Source organism: Brassica napus, chromosome A10 (genome assembly GCF_020379485.1).
Source record: "Brassica napus cultivar Da-Ae chromosome A10, Da-Ae, whole genome shotgun sequence".
NCBI classification, from domain to species: domain Eukaryota; kingdom Viridiplantae; phylum Streptophyta; class Magnoliopsida; order Brassicales; family Brassicaceae; genus Brassica; species Brassica napus.
Window position 1 is genome coordinate 8,368,088 of NC_063443.1, and position 19,727 is coordinate 8,387,814.

The 19,727-nt window shown below is 35.3% G+C and overlaps 1 protein-coding gene and 1 pseudogene across 2 annotated transcripts; one reads left to right on the forward strand and one right to left on the reverse strand.

Moving 5' to 3' along the window:
* Positions 1–7,766: 7,766 nt before the first annotated feature.
* On the reverse strand, positions 7,767–13,549 carry LOC106430533 (protein timeless homolog). Of its 2 annotated transcripts, none has more exons than XM_048742779.1 (18): positions 13,314–13,549; positions 13,079–13,231; positions 12,845–12,959; positions 12,462–12,768; positions 12,230–12,370; positions 11,963–12,149; positions 11,747–11,877; positions 11,425–11,640; positions 11,029–11,195; positions 10,673–10,751; positions 10,083–10,565; positions 9,624–9,994; positions 9,407–9,514; positions 8,981–9,196; positions 8,824–8,892; positions 8,514–8,729; positions 8,333–8,419; positions 7,767–8,218 (listed from the first exon to the last, which is right to left on the reverse strand). In XM_048742779.1, exons 1-18 carry the CDS (start codon positions 13,456–13,458, stop codon positions 7,930–7,932), a joined length of 3,480 nt encoding a protein of 1,159 aa, XP_048598736.1. In that variant the 5' UTR covers positions 13,459–13,549; the 3' UTR covers positions 7,767–7,929. The 2 variants fall into 2 exon arrangements, with proteins under 2 accessions (XP_048598736.1, XP_048598735.1); XM_048742778.1 differs by having other exon boundaries at positions 12,845–13,004.
* Positions 13,550–13,774: 225 nt separating this feature from the next.
* On the forward strand, positions 13,775–16,944 carry LOC106430542 (annotated as a pseudogene).
* Positions 16,945–19,727: the final 2,783 nt, after the last annotated feature.

Here is a 19,727-nt window from a genome sequence, read left to right on the forward strand (position 1 = left end):
AAAGAGAGAACTCGTTAGGTTTAGATGTCTACATTGTTACTTTCTTACATGAAAAATAAAGTGATATCTTTTATCTCTACCAGAAAAGGAACGTGTGAGAGTAAACAGAGAGAGTAAGTTTTTGTAAGTTGAAATATAAATACAAAAAACAGAGAGAGTGCAGAAACAGAGTGTTAAATGAACAAGAGAACACAACAACAAAAAACAGAAGTTCGCCGTGTAACCTAATACAACGGATATTATTATAGGATATAATGTAACATGTACAGTTAATATCAATGCTGGCTTCTGATGGCAAGACTCCTCCTATGGTGATGCATTACGACTCCAGTCCGGTTTGATGGTCTGGCTCTCTGGTAGTGAAGAACGGTGACTGTGGTGATAAGATGCAGCATCTCCGAGTCGTCTCTTCCTCCATGCACTAACGTATTAAAATTATGTAAAAAGAAAGGAGGAACGAAAGAAAAGAAGAATGAGATCAAGCGGAAAGAGAGGAAGGAAGAGAAGTACAACAACAAAATCATCTAATCACCCTTGACAAAAGTGGTGCGGCTAGGTTAGTGTAGTGAGGGAGATGTTTACATTATATATATAAATGTTGCACGGTTTGACAAAAGAAAAGAAGAGGTTTCTAATTTATTGTAATTAAATAAAACCAAACTAGTTTGGATCAAAAAAAATTGAATAAACTCAACCATGAATTAGAAAAGAAAAAACCGGTCACTACAGTTTTCATTAATTTATTTAAAGTTCTATAAGTCCTAATTTTATTAAGGTTTCATAATGGTTTTTTGCAATTATTACACCACCTTATAAGTTTACATAATATATCTTATAATTTTAAGGTTTCTCTTATTTGGCTAGCCACATTATTTTGGAAAACATACATCATATTTTTTACAAATTTGATGATTCTAAAATATGTTAGACATAGATTGATAGAACTCGTTAAGATAAACATATAAACAACGGGTCGAACTATATATCAAACCATACATATTATACTTGTATAACTGATACAGCTATGTTTTATTTACCAGAAAAGTGATACTGGTATAACTGGTATAATTATTCTGTTTCTGAAATTTATATATATTTCATTAGGTATTCTATATGAAAAATAATCAAATGGCCAAATTGGTAAGTGATAAGATATGTTTCTTATTATTTTTCATGATTTTTTGTTTTGTTTGTTTTTTTATTCTTACACCATCACATAAGGTTGCATCATTTACCTTATACTCTTAAGGTTTGTTAACTTGTTTGTCCACATAATTTTTGGAAAACATACATGAAATGTATATTTTACGAAATTGATGATTTCATTATAACCGAGCACATGCATGTAAACATAAATAAGTGGTACCACTGAGGTAACTGTATTTATTATGTGGTACAACTAATATTTTAAGATTTGACTGCCAAAATACAATTTTGCACAAACTGGTACAACTCAAAAACTAGTATAACTAGGTTGTTATTCAATCATTATTATTTTAAATGTGCATCACGTTTTAAATTAATGTTAGTGTAATGAATGTTTTTAAGAGTTTAATATGATGTTGATATAAGTTAAATCATGAAATTGCTAAAGTAGTGGGTTATAGAAGATGGTACAACTGGTACAACTCATATAATTAAACATATAACTCATATACTAGACATGTAATACTGGTTTAACTAGTACAAGTTCATATTATATACCATACATGTAATACTAGTACTACTGGTTCAATTTCTTCTTTATAGAAATTTAAAATTTCATTTGATTTTTCATACAAAGAAAACAATGACCAAATGGGTGTGTATTTATAACTATTTTAATTTTTTTTTGTTTGGCAATTAGTGTTCACCTTATACTTTATAGGTTTGTTTACTTGTTTGTCCAGTATATTTTTTTAAAACATACACCGAATGAATTTTAACCAAATTAATGATTCGGTGGCCAAATTGGTAGGTGTTTAAAATGGTCTCTTCTAACTATTTTATATTTTAATAAATATATTTTTGACAATTATTACACCATCACATAAGTATTCATGTTCTTACTTATATTTTAAAGGTTTGTTACATGTCCAATATGTTTTAGAAAAACATACATTGAATGCATTTTAACAAAATCAATGATTCCATTATATGTAATATCAGATAGGTACAACTCATACATATTATTTCTAGTGGGGTACAACTATATTTGACAGTTTCACTGCCTAAATACAACTATGTACAAAATTGTACAACCCAAACATGGTATAAATATATACACAATTGTACAATTTAATTTAAAAATTGATACAACTATGTGTTATTACGTTTGAATTGTTTATCACGTTTTAATTGTGTATTATGTTTTAAACATGATAATTGTATCATTCATTTATTATTCTCGACCTCCTTTTCGGCATGGTACAGGCAACAAAAATTATTCTTGTGCTATGGAAGCGAGAAGTCTACCATCTAATATTTAAACAACTCAAATACTGTTGTACTTAGACTAGTTATACTACTATATATTATCATATTTAAACCAGTTGTACCAGTGAAACTAATATTAATATAATTAAACTAGTAATACTACTTATACCACTCATTTGCAGAGAAAATACAACATTGTCATGGTTTTTATATCATCATTTACAATATGCTTTTTTGAATCCTCCTTTACTGAAACATTTTCCGGCTCCGTAGCTGTTCTTAAAGTTTCAAGAGAACAAAAGTTAAAATGCATTTTTTGAAAATAGTATAACTAATGTAATTAGTACAGCTACTAAAACAAAATAGTTCCATACTAAATTTTACAACTAGTACAATGAATAATAGTTGTGGTAGATAAGTTTCACATACTACACAACGAATAATAATTGTGGTGGCTGAGGTTTCAGAGCCGAACCATCTTTTCAAAGCTTGCATTTTGTGACTCTGGGATGCCTCCATTGGTGGTCTCGAAGGCGGCAGCTCTAGGGTCTGGTCTTAGACACGCCAACTTTGGTGAAGTCTCGTTCAGATTTTTTTCTGCCACTTTTGTCCACCGAAATGTGAAGTTCCACTTTACATGTCAATTGTACAACTAGTACAACTAGTATTCCTTGTTAAGTAATAAAGTTGCATAGCTAGTACAACGGTACAACTAGTATAACTACTAAAAGAAATTTAAATATTTAAAAGCTTAAATGGATTTGGGCCAGGTTTTAGGTCTATGGTTTTGGATCCAAATTTAGGTGGTTGGAGTGGTAAATAAGTTAAAAATGTTAAGTATAAAGAATATTTTACCAATTTTTGTATTAAATTTAATTAAAAAAGAAATTCATAAAACAATGAGTCCATATTAGATATTTTGGAGTCCATGCTAGCATTTGATCCACTTTTATCTATTGTTATTTCGAGAATGAGTCGAGTCATACTTTGTTTCCTAGAAGGGACATAGTAACTCATGTTCTTTCATGTCCTTACTCTTAAGGGATCCATCATCTCAAATTAGTTCTTGCAAGTTTTCCTATTTAAAGTACTGAAAACAAGAAGAAGAGGTAGACATAACCACACAAAGAAAATCTCGTGTCATTGTTATGTTCTAATAGCTTTCGACAGGGATCACATCATACTTTCAAATCAAGAGAAATCCATAAGATCTTTTCTTGCCAAAGTAGAAAAATGCTCGTGTCCCAAATAATAATAATTAGGTAATGACCCGAGACATGCTTGGGATGAAATATATATACAAAATGTTTATTACAGAAAAACAGTGAATAAAATGCAAAAAAAATGAAACTTATATAATTTGTGTAATTTTATACTTACAAAATTATTGTATTTTGAAAATGAAACTTACACATATGACAATATATGTGATTAGCATTTAAGAAATGAGAAATTTCATACACCATTTATTAATTGGTTTCTATATGTATTACCAATTAGGAATCTGATATGAAAATACATTTAAACTAATATATTTTGATAAATGATATAATGAATATAGGGTTGATGGCATATGTTGTAATTTTTCTAATAAATAAAAAGTTGTTTAAAATGTAGTGTGAAATGTTTTACGGTGTAGACACATAAACATAATGACAAACTTGTTAATCTTTATATATATAAAAGACTTTGTATCTCTCCTGCGACTGCCAGCTCGGATACCACGCTGGAAATTGAAGCTCCCTCGCGCTGCCACGTCAGATCCGCATCGTTTCATTAAAGTCTGATTCTGTTGTTACGGGCTTGGCAACTTGGGCTTTATGCTGTCTTCGCTTGCGGCCCGATGACCACGGTCTCCTCCTGGAACCCTAATCAGTTTGTACGATCACCTTTGTGTTCTCCGCTCTCTTCGATCGGTGCAGTCTCGATCCATCGTCTGTAACGGTTCTTCGACAATTAATGGTCTTAAAGCGTCTTTAATCACCACTACGAAGCTCCCTCCTGCGCCGCTCCTCTGCTATATAAAGATTTTGAGTATTGGGTTTAGAATTAGGGTAATTGGACTGGTAAGCCTGATTGTCGAGCTCTTTCTTCGACGATGGCGATCTTCAGATTTTTAGGGTTCATCTCATCTTCTTCTTTCTTTCTGTAATTTGGTGGATCGACAATGGAGTTTCTGGAGACTCATGGGAGAAGAAACTTTGTGAAGAATCTCTTAAGCCAGCTCTGTTTGTGTCGTTTCGTCTCAGATTCTTTTCATCCAGACCGTTACGAGATTCATTGATTCGACGCACCATTGAAGACCTTCTTAACTCCTTAGCTCCACTCCAGTCTTGATTACTCATTCAATGCATCTTACTTCTCTTCAAGGCGGTTGGACTCTAGCTATAAAAAGGTAAGCCTCCATCCTGTAAACATCATCCTCACAAATTCTAAAAACATTTGAAACTTTTTTCCCAATGGCAAAAATCATTTATTCTCCTCAGTGATGCTGGCCGTTGTACTTCCAAGCACTTGCCTGGTGAGATCGAGATCTATTGCTACTTCACTGTCCTTCTTTTCTGATCAATCAGAAAAGTAAAACGAGGTTACTTCTCTATCTTGGTGGGGTTTCATTGCCATACTTTGTTTACCAATCTTGATATCGTCTTAGTTCCAAAGTGTTTTGCTTTTCTCCTTTAGGCCAAATCTTACTTTCCAGCTAGCATTGCTCGCCTCAACAGTTTAAACAAGAGAACCCTTGATGTGATCGCTTCAAGATTGTATTTTTACTATTCGTCGAGTTATGAGATGATTGGTGTTCTCGCTGAGTTTCATGGGTGAATAATTCACTGACGATTTGTTTTCATTCTTTTATATTGATTCAACATGTAATTGACTGATCGATTTTACTTTTACTTGCACTACTCAATCTGTGTCCTAGAACCATTATGCAACACTGCGTCATGATGAGTTGGGTCAAATACGTTTTGTGACAAAAGTTATTTTTTTTTCTAGAAACTCTTGATTCAGCTTTTTTTTTTGGTTATTCAATGTATCGATGTTAACACTGCTATTCACTTGGTGATCATCTTTAAAGATGTTTTAGCTTCTTTAGTTCTCTGCTTTAGTACTGCAGATTTCAAGGCTTTTTCTGATTACTGATATTGTGTCTTTTTGGTCCAATCACAACATTCGTTTACTGACAATGAGTCATTATTCTACTAAACTCGGTTAAACCAAGCTAGATTTTTTTTCTTCATCTTAATCCAGTTCTTCTTCATGATTTTAACACCATCTTAAATTACTCACTGTTAGTATCATCTAAAGATTTCAACATCAGAAGTAGAGAGCTTCCACAACAATATATATGCTAAGCAGAGGATGCTAAGGATTGATTTATCATGTAGAGTTGCAATACAATAGTTGTCTCCAGAGAAGAATTACTTAAGGTGAGTGTGAGTGGGTGATCACATTTTGAAAATGTTTTTTATTTTATTTTATTTTTTTCCTAACTGTGAAACTTTTATAGATACATATCGGAGGAGATTGACATAAAGCTCGGCTTGGTCCCTCCATGTCAAATAAATTTTACCTAGGCAGCTCCTCGGCAACAGTTTTCAACTTTTCAAGTAGGTTCAATTATGTTTGTTTTTTAACTTCATAAAATTCTGATTCTCAGCTGCTAAATAAAATAAACTGCTTTTGTGATGTTGTGGTGTTTCACTTTGAACGTGTACAAACTATTGGTTCAATGGATAAATCTGATTATTACAACAGAATTTTAGATGATTACAATATTCTCTGATACGTAAGCTCTGTATTTGACTGATAAAAATAATGAAATCTGGCAAGAAAAAGATTTCCATAAACAAGAAGGAAGAGATTGTGAAAAGAATAGAAGTTGGATCTGAGAAAGTGATATGAAATATCTGGTAGAACAGAACGAGGCCAAAATTATGACATTGAACCTTCATCTTGAAGTGTAACAAAAAAATATTACAAAAAAAAGAACCTCACCTTGAAAAAGAGATGTTCCTGAGATTAAGAAGAATGTGATGATGAAGATGGATGAAAGTGTTTCTACGTCTTCTACTTCCTTGGAAGAGGAACTGTCATTGGGAAATCACAAACAACAATGGTAAAACACTTTTCTGCATAAGGGCAGAGGTAAACCAGAAGCTTTAGGGATATTAGAGGAAATGATATCAGTGGTTAGAAAATCCAGAAAAAATAACAATAATAAGACATCAACAACTTCGGAAGAAGACGAAGCGGAAGATACATCATCACCATAGCAGCATTTAGAAAGAACTAATATTTCATCGAGTAGCAAAGTTTGTATTCAAGATCCTAAAATCGAGCTTTCTGATGAAGCGTTCCTCACATATTATTATCACAGTAACAATAAGAAGTACAATTATAATCAGTAGAGTTTAGCTCTTAAGGGTTGATCATCCTTGAGCATTTTTTGATATATGGCTGGTAACGTTCAAATGCATCAATAAAGAAAAGTCAACATTCTGAGACAAAAGATTGATGGGCTTTTAGAGTTTTGGAAGGAGATCTTAAGATAAGCATCATTGGAAAAAATAAACAAAAGAAGGGAAGTTTTTATGCATTGTCGATGAAGAATAATGTAACTGCTTTGTTATTTTCACAAAGAATAACTCATTATATTTTAACATTATATGATGAAATTTAATTAACCACAATGAAATCAAGGTTGAATATCACAACAACAAACAATTTTAACCCTAAAGTTGATTAACAGAGAAATCAAAGAAATAATGATTTAAAAATAATATATAGTAAAAAATTTAATAATAAATATAATTTTTAAAAATAGGTAATGTTTCATAGTGCTTTGTAATTTAAAAAAAAAAATCTGTGTATCTTATTGATATAGTAAACTAAAATAAACATTGAGAGAAGTTAAATAATTATATTTTTCAAATTTTATTATAATTAAACAAGTTTATAATATCTAAAATAATTTTAAAATACGTAGAAAATTAAAAATATTAATGGTATTTTTAGTTAAAAATTAATTTATATGGAAAATATTTTACTGTAAACTTTTTTCTTACGTTTTTGTGATCATTTGTCATATTTAATCAGAAATCACACAATTTCAATAGAAATTGAACAGTTTTTGGAGTAGTAAAATATAAGCAAGAATAAACATAAATCAATCATTTACAGTATAATATAAACACAAATAAATAATATATATTGTATAGTTTTAACCCAACGAAGCATTTGACTAATTGTCTTTATATATCAAATTTTATAATATAAATTTACTCTAGCTATTCTAATTATTTTTGATTTATAATCCCGCCCGTACCTAGTGATACATAAAATCAAGGTTTTTTTAAATGCTTCTCTTTTAATAATAAGGGGATCATGTATAGCATATACATAGCTTTGAAATATTTCGTTGACAAAATGGAAATTGTCTCCCTCCTCTCTCTCGTATTTTTGAGATGGAGTCGATCAAAATAACAAGGATATGGATGAGCCTTGTCATCTTCAATCATCCTCGTCGTCCAGATCAAGTACCATCTTCAATTTTCTTCTGCTAAGCGGACTTTGAGTGAGTGAAGCACCACCAGCTTCAGAGTCATCACCGGAATCTGCTAACTCATCATCCTCCAGCTCATGATCTGAAAAAAGATTTTGATCTTCTGGAGATGAAGCAGATGGGCCATTCTCGCTGATGTGAACATCTGTATCTGATTCTCTACTGTGCCCGGTGATATAGTCGCGACCACTGTCCTCTTCTTTGCTAGTGGCAATCACATCTGGACTTGTTTCATTCCTATTCACAAAAAGACTTGAGTTTAATTATGAGACATCTCTCGAGATCAATCAATCTCAGACGTTAATTTTGTCAATAAACCAGATAACAGACAAAACAAGTGGGTACTGTTACCTCTCTGTTTTGTCTTCAGAACCTTCTGGAGAAATCTCATTGCTTGGTCTTGTGTGCTTCTCAAGTTTTCGTCTTGTCATGCTCTTCCTACAAAAGACAACTCACAAGTGTTAATTTGCATCGTTCAAAAGACCCAAGTTCAATCTTCATGAGAGTCATCTTGTTATAACATATAGTTAACCTTTTCTTGAATGCCAGTAAGGTTTCGTTATCGGATTCATCAGCTGAAGAATCATCATGGTCATCTTGCAGCTTCATGCCAGCTTCTGACTTCTTACCACGAGGGAGACGCAGCCCAAGTTGCTTTAATTTACGTGAAACTTGACCAGTGGTATATGTGTTCTCAGACCCCAATTCATTGGCAATTAAATAACAGCAGCGCCTTTCGTCCTTAAATCTGCACATAGACAAATATTTGGAATAAAAAAGGAGTTAATAAACCTGTTGCACATAGAGAGTTTATGCAGAGGAGGCGAAGTTTGCCCACTCACTTCTCGTATAATTCCTTAATAAGTGTTTCTTGTTCTTTGCTAAAGGAACTCACTCTTTTTCTGCTGTGTCTGTTTCAAAAACAGAAGATAAAAATCATTAAAGAGAAAAATAATGTATTAGGTTTGGAAATTCTGTAAACTTTTAGGAGATACTCACGAAGGTTGCTGATCTGATGCTGCCTCTACGTGATCTGGATCATCATTTCCATTACTGCCTTTACTTGCTTCCATAGAGTTCGCACCACGCCGAAGTCTTTTCCTTGTTTCTAGCCCTAGCTGTTTAAGCTTGTTGGTTACTTGCGCAGCAGATATTCCACCATCAGGATCCAAAGTTTCGGCAATAAGCCTGCTGCAATCTTTATCATCTTTGAACCTGCAAAGACTTTTATTTTAATCAACCAATTGAATAAACTCTTAACTACCATGGCTCACATGTAAAATTTTGAGTTTTACAACTTCCAGTCCCCATATGAAATCCCATGGATCAATACTTATATTTCAAAGCGAGAAATAGCAGAAACTCCACACAGTGATTTGTGTTATTTACTTGAGTAACTAACTCGACACATCGAACAAAACATACCTTTCGTATAGATCTCTAATTTTTGTCTCCATGTCAGCATCAAGAACAAGTCTTCTCTTTCTTTTAGATGGTCCTGCAGATTCATTTTCCACAATGTGATCGTCCTCACTGCAGCAAGCAAAAATCACAAACTTTGACAAATAGAAATGAACAGTTTCTTCAGCTAACAAGAAACAAGAGGTATATAAAGTAGTATCACAAGGGGAATTTTTCGAACTTTTGAAACCCTTGATCATAAGATATCACAACGTCAGCTTCATCATCCCCAAGAGCATCTGCTATGTTTCTGCGGGCCCATCCTTTGTCCGATGACGAAACATTTTCTTGAGTTCCTGAGGCCTTTTCTTGATTTCCCATTTGTTTTCTTAGATGGCCAAGTTCATGCAACATATATTCGGCATTTATGTAATGGCATTCTTTGCGACTCTTTGGGAAGAGAATTTCCACAAAAAGAAGAGGCTGTGACTTCATTTTCTTCAGCATATTTCTAACCAGATCTGTCAGGAAGGTAACTATGTTTTCATAGTCTTTACTGGGACAAGCTTTCTGCTCATCAAGGATCTTATGGAACGTTATAAGCAGTGACAGCTGGAAAAAATAACACAATAAAACAGTGAGGAAGCTGCAAAGTAATAAAAAGAAACTTACAATTTGGGGTGTGATTTAATACACTAACCTGATACAACATGGGAGACAGTTCCAGGTCTTCTGTAATCCTCCGCAAAATGCTTATTACGTGGTGATTCGTCTGTTTTGTGTTGCTTTTGTAAAACTTAAGCAACCAGCATATGTTTTGAATGATGCTGTTGTTTGCAAAAGCAGAAATAAATGTGGAAACCTTAAAATCAACTTCATCTGTTGCAGTTTGGTCTTCTCCATCAGAAGAATCGTCAGTACCGCAAGACATATCATCGACCACATGATTTGATTTAGGGCCGTGCGTTTGTGGAGTTTCATCAGCTTCAGTCCCTAAGTTTGAATCCCCTGGATTGTTGGGAGGTCCATCCTCAATAGGAACTGTAGAATCAACTACCGGTATGGTTTTGGCGGTGCTATCTTGGTTTGATGTACTTGGATGATTTTCAGACGGTTCATGCAATGTGGCCTCCTTATTTCCCATGGGTTTCTTCTTTCTTGCCTTTCTTGATTTTTTAGAAACCTGGGGCATTAAAAACAGACATTTGGTTGAAACTTTGCATAAATACACCTTGTAATTAAGCTTTGTATATCATCTAATTAGAGTTCTATATCCAATCAGTAACATACCCTCAAAGTTCCACGCCCTTGAAGGTTTTCCATAAGGCCTACTATTATATGGATGCTTTCCACCAGATCTCCAAGTTCACTGGCAAAAAAAACAACGGTGATGTCAAGCAAGTTAATTTTACAAGTTAGGTAATCGTCAGGGACCATCACACAAGACAAAATATAAAAATGAACTTTTCTATCAAACATTTAACAAGTCAAACAAGAAAGCATGCATGCTGTCACGATGATGTATATGTTCCAAGATTCACCGATTGTATAAATCACACTACAAGAATTGACAAATCACTGATGGTGCAAGATAAAGCATGCCCTCAAGATTCTGGAATAAGAAGAAACAGAAGCTGAGGCCATACCTTTTAGGTTGCTTGTGCATGTCAAAACTTCTCACCAGATTCAGGATGAACTGACACATCCCTTGATCAGTTTGGTCGTAAAACAACTTATAAAGCAAGATGCGAACAGTAAAAGCTTCTCTAGAGTCTTCAGGTCGCAATTTAATAACCTGATCTAACAAGCAAAGCTGCAAAAAAGACAGGTAAATAATGAAGAACCTGAGTATCTGCTGCTAATTGCTGAATAAAATGCAGAAAAAGTCAACAATAACTTTTAACATCTCCTATTGGTAAACCGCTCATACATGCATATATCTACATAAACATTGAGCTACAGAAACCGCTTAGGAAAATAAATAGACATCCAGAAGCAACATTATGGTTTTAACCAGAAAGAGATCATGCATATTTTCATACCATAATTTTTACTAGAGAGCCTGCTGCAGATAGAAACTTAAAATCTTTAGTTTCCTTCAGACCATCAAATGCAGTGCGCCATTTTGAAATGACAAGCGAAAACATTCTGTCATTGATTGTTGCTGCAATCGGCGCGCAAATGTCACTCTTAGAAAAGTTTCCTCCGGTATTCTGATTGGTAGAAAGTTCAGGAGTTTCTTCTGTATCCCTTGCTGGCTGAAAAAGATAATAAGCATTTTATAAACAACTATCAGGGAAAATTAAATGCACAAAACTTAGACAAATCAAAGTGAGACAAAACCAACGTAGTTCAATTACTTACAGTGGAAGCCAGAGACTTGTGAAACTGAAAAGAAGTGACTGCCTGAGCAACCTGGAAGAATGTAACGATGTCGCAATTCTGAATGGAAGGATGCTCCTTTTCTATATCTTCACATACGGACTGCATCAAAACTAAGAGATGGTACACTGGCATCAGTATGAAGGTACTTAAAACCAAGTATAAACACAAAGGTTGTTTCTCTATTGTGTCACATACCATTATATCCTCCTGACATAAACTGGTTGATGAAATCATGCAGCAACTTCAAAACATTGTCATTTGTCACGGGAATTGATCCATGTTCCCAGACGATCTTCTCTCTGGCTCCACCACTTATGTGAGGCTTTAGTAATGTGCTTTCCTCATTAGAAGGTATTCCCGTCAGTACAGCTTTAGTACCACCCTACCAAAAAAAAAAAAAAACTTATTCAGATAACACACAACTTACAGCAATCTTTTAAGAAGCATCGCGAGGAACAATACCATGGTGACTCGGGTGAATGTCCCACCAAATTGTGAATGACGCTGATTTGCATTGTTGAGTCTTGCAAGCTTTCTTTTGGCTTCCTCCGCCTCCATTAACTTCTTCAAACTTTCCACAGCAGCCTTTTTCCCTTGATCCAACTGTCAAAACAAAATGATCGACGACAGCATCAATACCAAAAGAAACTCGTTTCAATCCTGGAAACCATATAGATCCAGTTGAAAGACCGACCTTCTCAGGAGCCAGTGCAATGAGCTCCATATCTTGACCCAAGAGAATATAGTGATAGATCTCCAGCAGAAGCAGGTTGTCATGTCTCAGCAAGTTGTTGCACTCGATAGTCTGAGTGATAACAATAAATATATCCATCACATTCTCACGGGACAGGAGCTCAAGAAACTGATCCCTTAGCGACAAAAAGTAACAAGTGGATTCTCCAGCCTTCTGAAGCGGCGAAATATCATGGATAGCCAGTAGATTCCTGAACAGAGTGAGCACAAGCTGAACCAATTTCCAATCTTCTTCGTTGAATTCGTCTCTGGAAGAGGATAAAGATGAGCACCACACAGCAAGTAGTCAACGCAATAAGTTGAATTATCAACAAGAACACTTACAATTCTAAGTTCTCTAAAGGAGTTTCTAACAAAGACACAACCACTGCAACGATGTTGCTTACAGTAAAGGCAGACTTCAAACCCCATAGATACTCAATTTGCTGAGGAACATCATCTGAATCAGACTCTACCGGCATTGTGAGAAACACCAACACCTTAACTGAACAATCAAGTTACAATAACCATTTAAGAAAATTAAATCAAAACGAAGCAGAAGCAGAAGCAGAACAGTACCTGCGTTTAGAACTAAGCTATGTTCGTCTTGGTAATGCTCGATGATCGGAATCAAGTCTTTGGAGACTATATTCCACGCACAGACCTGCTTGAAAACCTCCCTGCTCTGAGGATCGTCCCGTCGCAGAAACCTCAGCAAGTCTTTCAGATTATCTAGCGCCATTCAAAATTAAAACTCATCGAGCTCAAATCAGATTCATTGGCGAGGAAAGGGAAGTAAGTAAGAGTGGATTACCGAGACAGTAGTCGCTTTTGGAGTACCCGATTCTTCTTCCATCTCCGTCTTCCTCCGGTTCGCCGAGATCGCTGCAGATGACTGACAAACCCTCCAGATCCATCTTCTTCTTCGTTTTGGTAGAGGTTCTCTCCTCCGTATCCATTTTCTCTCGACAGAAATCAAATCGCTCTATGGAAACAACCAGAGACTATAGCGAACACACAAACATCGAGCAGCTTCTGTGTATCACTAATCAAGTAATCTCAGTGATTTAGGGCTCTTGTGGTGGCGCGTATTGTTACACACATTTTCCCGCCATTTTCCTATCATCAACACACCAAAGCCCACATGGCTGTATGAAAGTTAATGGGCTACAAATATAAGCCCATGGACTTAAACGGCCGAAAATGTAATCGAACCAGTACGTCGTCGTTTTAAATCCGTCCGTGTCGTTTCCTTGTTTGATTTTTCAAACCTACTTTATATGATTCGTCACTCTTCCAACACTCTCTAAAACCTTTTCTACTTCGTAAGTTCCGCCGATAAATCAAATCTTCACTACTCTCTAAGCTTTTCAACCTCTCTCCCTCCATCTCCTGCAACGACGTCTTAGAGTTCCTTGATCCTTAGATAATGGCTCAGGTAGTTGCTACTAGGTCCATTCAAGGCTCGATGTTGTCTCCCAACGGTAGATCTCTGTCTACGAGATCCGACAAGTTCTTGAAGCCGGCAAGTTTCGCGGTGAAGGTTCTGGGAAATAAAGCGAAGAGGAGCGGAAGAGTCTCTCTGAAAAGCAGAAGAGTGGTTGATACTAGTGTGAGATCCTCCTCTTGTGTGGAGACTCAAGTGGTTCCAGTGTCTCCCGAAAACATGCCTAATGTATGTGATTTTGAGCTTATATAATCATTGAATGTGGCTGCATAGTTTCTGTGACCTGTATTCAATCTATAAAGTTGATCTCTCTTTCTTGTTTTTTTTGTGGATTTTCCGAGGGAGGAGCAATTTGAGCGGTTGATAGAAATGCAGAAGTTCAGTGACACATCTGTAGGGATGTGGTCAAAGCCAACAGTGAGGAGGAAGACAAAGATTGTCTGCACAGTTGGTCCTTCAACAAACACAAGAGAAATGATATGGAAACTGGCGGAAGCTGCGATGAATGTTGCACGGATGAACATGTCTCATGGGGATCATGCTTCTCATAAGAAGGTTATTGATTTGGTCAAAGAGTACAACGCACAGTCTAAGGACAACACTATTGCTATCATGCTTGATACCAAGGTTCGTTTTTCTTTTTTCTTTTGTTTCAAGAGTTTTGTCTTTGCAGTCATTATCTCTGTGTACTTTGACATGTTCTTTTTATGTGTTCTTAGGGTCCAGAAGTTAGGAGTGGAGATTTACCCTAACCGATTATGTTAGATCCTGGTCAAGAGTTTACTTTTACAATTGAGAGAGGAGTCAGCACCCCAACTTGTGCCAGTGTTAACTATGATGATTTTGTCAACGATGTTGAAGCGGGAGACATGCTCCTTGTTGATGGTATGTTCATCTCATTACTTGGTTGGTGAAAATGAATGTTGCTTTGTTTCAGTTATTTTTAATGATGGGTTTTGTTCCGCTGTTTTATAGGTGGTATGATGTCGTTTATGGTGAAGTCTAAGACTAAAGACTCTGTCAAATGTGAAGTTGTCGATGGTGGAGAACTTAAGTCAAGGAGACACTTGAATGCAGAGGAAAAAGTGCAACGTTACCTTCAACCACTGGTTCGATCTTTTGTTCATCCTCTTATTTAAGTATGAATGATGTTACTCTGATGCTTTTTTGTTGTAATTATTTTCTACTTCATAAAAGGATTGGGAGGATATTAAGTTTGGAGTGGAGAACAAAGTTGACTTTTATGCAGTTTCTATTGTCAAAGATGCACAAGTGGTACAAGAACTCAAGAATTACCTTAAAGGTACTGATCATGTCCTAACTGAATACTTTGCCTATGATTCTTCTTTTTTTTTTTGATCTTTTTGGTTACAAATATTTGGCAGGTTGTGGTGTTGATATTCACGTGATAGTAAAATTTGAAAGCGCAGACTCCATACCTAACTTGCATTCCATTATCACCGCATCAGATGGGGTAATCTTTCGCATCAACCTTGTTTGTTCTTCATTTTATTACAACAACAGATTAGAGATTGTAATATGAAACTGAATATATAGAATGTGCTGCTTAATGGGATTTGTGTTCTTCTTCTTCCAGGCAATGGTTGCAAGAGGTGATCTTGGTGCAAAGCTTCCTATTGAAGAAGTACCCATTCTTCAGGTTAGCTATTGCTTCTCATTTCAGATAAACCAGAAAACGGACAAAATTTTCTTGCTTTTAAAAATTATGGTGTTGGTATTACAGGGAAAGATCATTAACCTATGCCGTAGCATGGGAAAAGCTGTTATTGTTGCGACTAACATGCTTGAGAGTATGATAGTACATCCAACTCCAACCAGGGCGGAGGTTTCTGACATTGCTATTGCTGTTAGAGAAGGTGCTGATGCAGTTATGCTTTCAGGAGAAACTGCCCACGGAAAGTAAGTTGCTGATTCTTTTTAGTAAGTACTGAAGGTTTATTATATACACGAAACTGAACTTTGCTTGGTACTAGATTCCCATTGAAAGCTGCTGGAGTGATGCACACTGTTGCACTGCGAACAGAAGCTACCATTACTACTAGTAGTGAAATGCCAGCTAATCTTGGCCAAGCCTTTAAGGTAAGCCGCACCATTTGAGTATTTATATCTAGGGTGAGTCTTGCTTTACTCACAAGAAAAATGTTTACAGAACCATCTGAGTGAGATGTTTGCATACCATGCAACCATGATGTCAAACACACTTGGAATTTCAACTGTTGTTTTCACCAAAACTGGTTTCATGGCCATACTACTAAGTCACTATCGCCCTTCCGGCACTATCTATGCTTTCACAAACGAGTCAGTATTCCATGTTTATTCTTCCAAATCAAATGACTGTGGCATCTGGTAAATTTAAGAAATCATGGTTAGAGAGGTTTTGCTTCTGCAGGAAAAAAATACAGCAAAGATTAGCGTTGTATCAAGGTGTATGTCCCATATATATGGAGTTCTCAGGTGATGCAGAAGAGACTTTCGCTAATGCTTTGGCTACACTACTGGTAAATTCAAAAGAGTCTCTTAGCAAGATACTCAGCGTTAAATAACTATATTAAGCTTTTATTTTTTTCTTTTTTCTATATACATAGAGTAGACGTTTTGTGGTGGTGGGGGTAAAAAGTTTTGAGTTGGTAACTTGTGGGTGAACCGAAACAAGGAATGGTGAAGAAGGGAGAGGAAATAGTGATTGTGCAGAGCGGGTCACAACCAATCTGGAGATCTCAATCGACTCATAACATTCAAGTCCGCAAGGTGTAAAAGCCTCTTAAGGCGTCTCAATGTTACACCTGGTCAGAGTGTTCTTTTATTTTTCTGTGAGACCGGTTTGCAGTTAATTTTTCTTGCACGTCCTTAATTGTCTTGTGTACTACTCTAAAACTTTCTGTTTACTGTTTCTTATTCAGTTTGCTTTACCATGATTGTGTTTCTGGCAGACATTATTGTTAGCTCATTAGTTGTTTTATGGGAAGATTTTAATTTAGATGAGTAATAAATGTTTTAGAAACGTCTAAATACAAACCTATATTGTGGTATTTTAAATTTGAAGATGCAACCAAGAGTGTAAGGACTATTAAAGATCAGAAAATGAAGACAAAATAAGTATAACGATGAAATTAAAAATATGCAAACGGTTCTTGGGATGGAGATTTGCCATGTAAAATTCTTGATATGCAAACTTCTGGTCTTGCCAATTTAAATCAATTAATACGATTAACTGGAGATTTAATAAAAAAAATCAAAGTATTCTAGCTCCATCTTTTATGGCTGAAAATCAAGGTCTATCAAAGTATCAAAATTATTTTGTTAAGAAAAAAATATAGAAATACAAATTATGCAAACTTCTGCTAACAACAGTCTACTACATTGACAAGATTTCTTTAATTCAATTACAATGATTCTATCTATATTACAGATTTGGATTATTTGGTCCATGTTTACTACACAAATTTCTAACATATACAAATACAACAACTCTGCTCAAACCCATTTCTTAATGATCATCATTCCATTTTCCCATTTCCCCTTTTAGCTCAAGCTTCCATTTCATTATCAGTGGAACTTCAATGTAGTCCTTACTTCCAGTTTAAAGTCTTTTCTAAGAATCATCTTGAAACAAAGCCTTTGGTACTGAACTACGAGGCAAGCACCCACCCTCGTGTTCATCTTTCTCATCAGTTTGTGTTCGTTTGTTATCTGTTGTCGTCACTGGTGTCCAGTGGCTGATCCAGACAAATTATTTACAGGGGGCACACAATAAATATAGTTTACAGTATTAAATTATTAATAAAATAATTTACTTTTATTTTTTAGAAAATATTAATAGATATTAAAACTGTTAATAAAATATTATTAATTATAATTTGAAAATAAAATAATATATATAGTAGTTTTGTACAACTCATAAAAGGTTTTATAAATTATTTTAATATTTTTAAAAATATACTACAAATTTTATTAATCAAAATAATAAAATTCTCAAATCAAAACTAGTTAAACATACATACATATATAATTTTAACATATGTATTACAATACCTTAGATGTCACTATATCATAAATAAATACTCTAAAATTATTCACAAAGTAAATGAATTGTTTACTATTTTAATATAAATCAGTTTTGTTATTTATTAGTAATTGATTGTCAGTAGTATAAAATAATACATTTTATAAAAAAAAATGATATCTATAAACGAAAATATAATAAACGAAGTAGGAAAATTCAAATATATAAGCCAAAGAAAAAGTATGTTTTTTTTTTTTTTTTTTTTTGACAGCAAAAAGATTACAGACTCATATAGATCCTGTAAACCAAAGTGGTAACTCTGAATCCATGTGTACGACGAAAGACGGTTGTTGCCGAGCACTACGTGCCAAACTATCCGCCCTTGTATTCTCCGTCCTAGGTACATGAACAATATCTGAGTTGACGAAACTTCTTCTCAACAGCTTAATATCTTCCAGGTAGCTTTCAAATGCTGGCCATTCTTCTGGTTCCGAAACCATCTTCACCAATTGAGAACAATCCGTTGCAAACGTAACCTGAAACTGTCTTAAGTTTCTCATGCATTCCATTGCCCAAATTAATGCCTCCATCTCCGAATGAAGCGGTGAAAGACAAGCCCTTACATTCCTTGCTCCTAGTAAACCATCAAACCCTGATAATGTACTGAGCCAACCTTGTCCTGAAAATAGGTCGTTATCTTTCCAAGAACCATCTGTGAAACACCATCTTCCTGTGGTTCCTACGTTAGGCCTAACTTGTACTTCTTGTGCACACCTGTTGTTACTAACCTGTGCCTCAGCCCAAAGTGTTGATTCTAGTTCTGCTAATCGAAGTGTTTCCCTGGGATCAATATCAAGATTACTGAATACTTTATTGTTTCGACCCTTCCAAATGTACCATAGTATCCATGCAAACTGATGATCCTCCATCTTTGGATTAACTCTCCAAAATAGATGGTCCATATTAGCAAAAAGAGAGCCAATAGGAAAAATATTCGGATTTGATGGAATTTTAGATAGTGCCCAGACTTGACGAGCTGGGGGACATTCAAAAAACACATGGTTTATTGATTCTTCAGGATCACCACACCGTGCACAGCACGTATCTCCTTGTATTCCTCTTGCCCTTAGATTTTTCGTTACCGCCATACATCCTGATATCAACTGCCATAAAAAATGCTTTAACTTTGGAGGACACCTCACTTTCCAGCAGAAAGCTTTAAGTATATCAACATTGGGCCCATAAAATTCTGGTGGCTTTTCCTTATCAGGATAAATCCTTTCCACTTGGTACCCTGATTGTACTGTATATTTCCCATTCTTGGTGAAATGCCATCCATTCCTATCTTCCATCCGATTTCTACACAATGGTATACTTTCGATTATTTTTGCATCGTGTGGATCCACCAAATCCCTAATTGCCTGTAAATTCCATGTGCGGGATTCCGAATTAATGAGAGAATCCACTGTGAGCTCCGGGTAACTATTATGAAGGTTTTTGTTAGCTGGTCTCGGGCGAGTGGATGGGAGCCATGGATCATTCCATACTGAAATAGATGATCCTGTTCCCACCCTTTTAATTAGTCCTTTACAAACCAGAGATCTAGCAGAAGTAATACTCCTCCAGCCATATGACGGGGAATATGAGCGAATCGGATCCAGGGGTGAAGCATTCCTGTAATACCGTCCTTTAAAAACTCGAGAAAAAAAGAGAATTTGGCTTCTCGAGCAGCCGCCACAGTTGCTTCCCAAGCATGG

Coding starts and splice junctions, on each gene's coding strand:
- LOC106430533 (XM_048742778.1), bottom strand. CDS start 13,458: ATGGATACGGAGGAGAGAACCTCTACCAAAACGAAGAAGAAGATGGAT. Junction 12,769..12,844: donor CCTTTAGAGAACTTAGAATT/GTAAGTGTTCTT, acceptor ATCCTCTTCCAG/AGACGAATTCAACGAAGAAG. Junction 10,752..11,028: donor ATGCACAAGCAACCTAAAAG/GTATGGCCTCAG, acceptor TTTTTTTGCCAG/TGAACTTGGAGATCTGGTGG.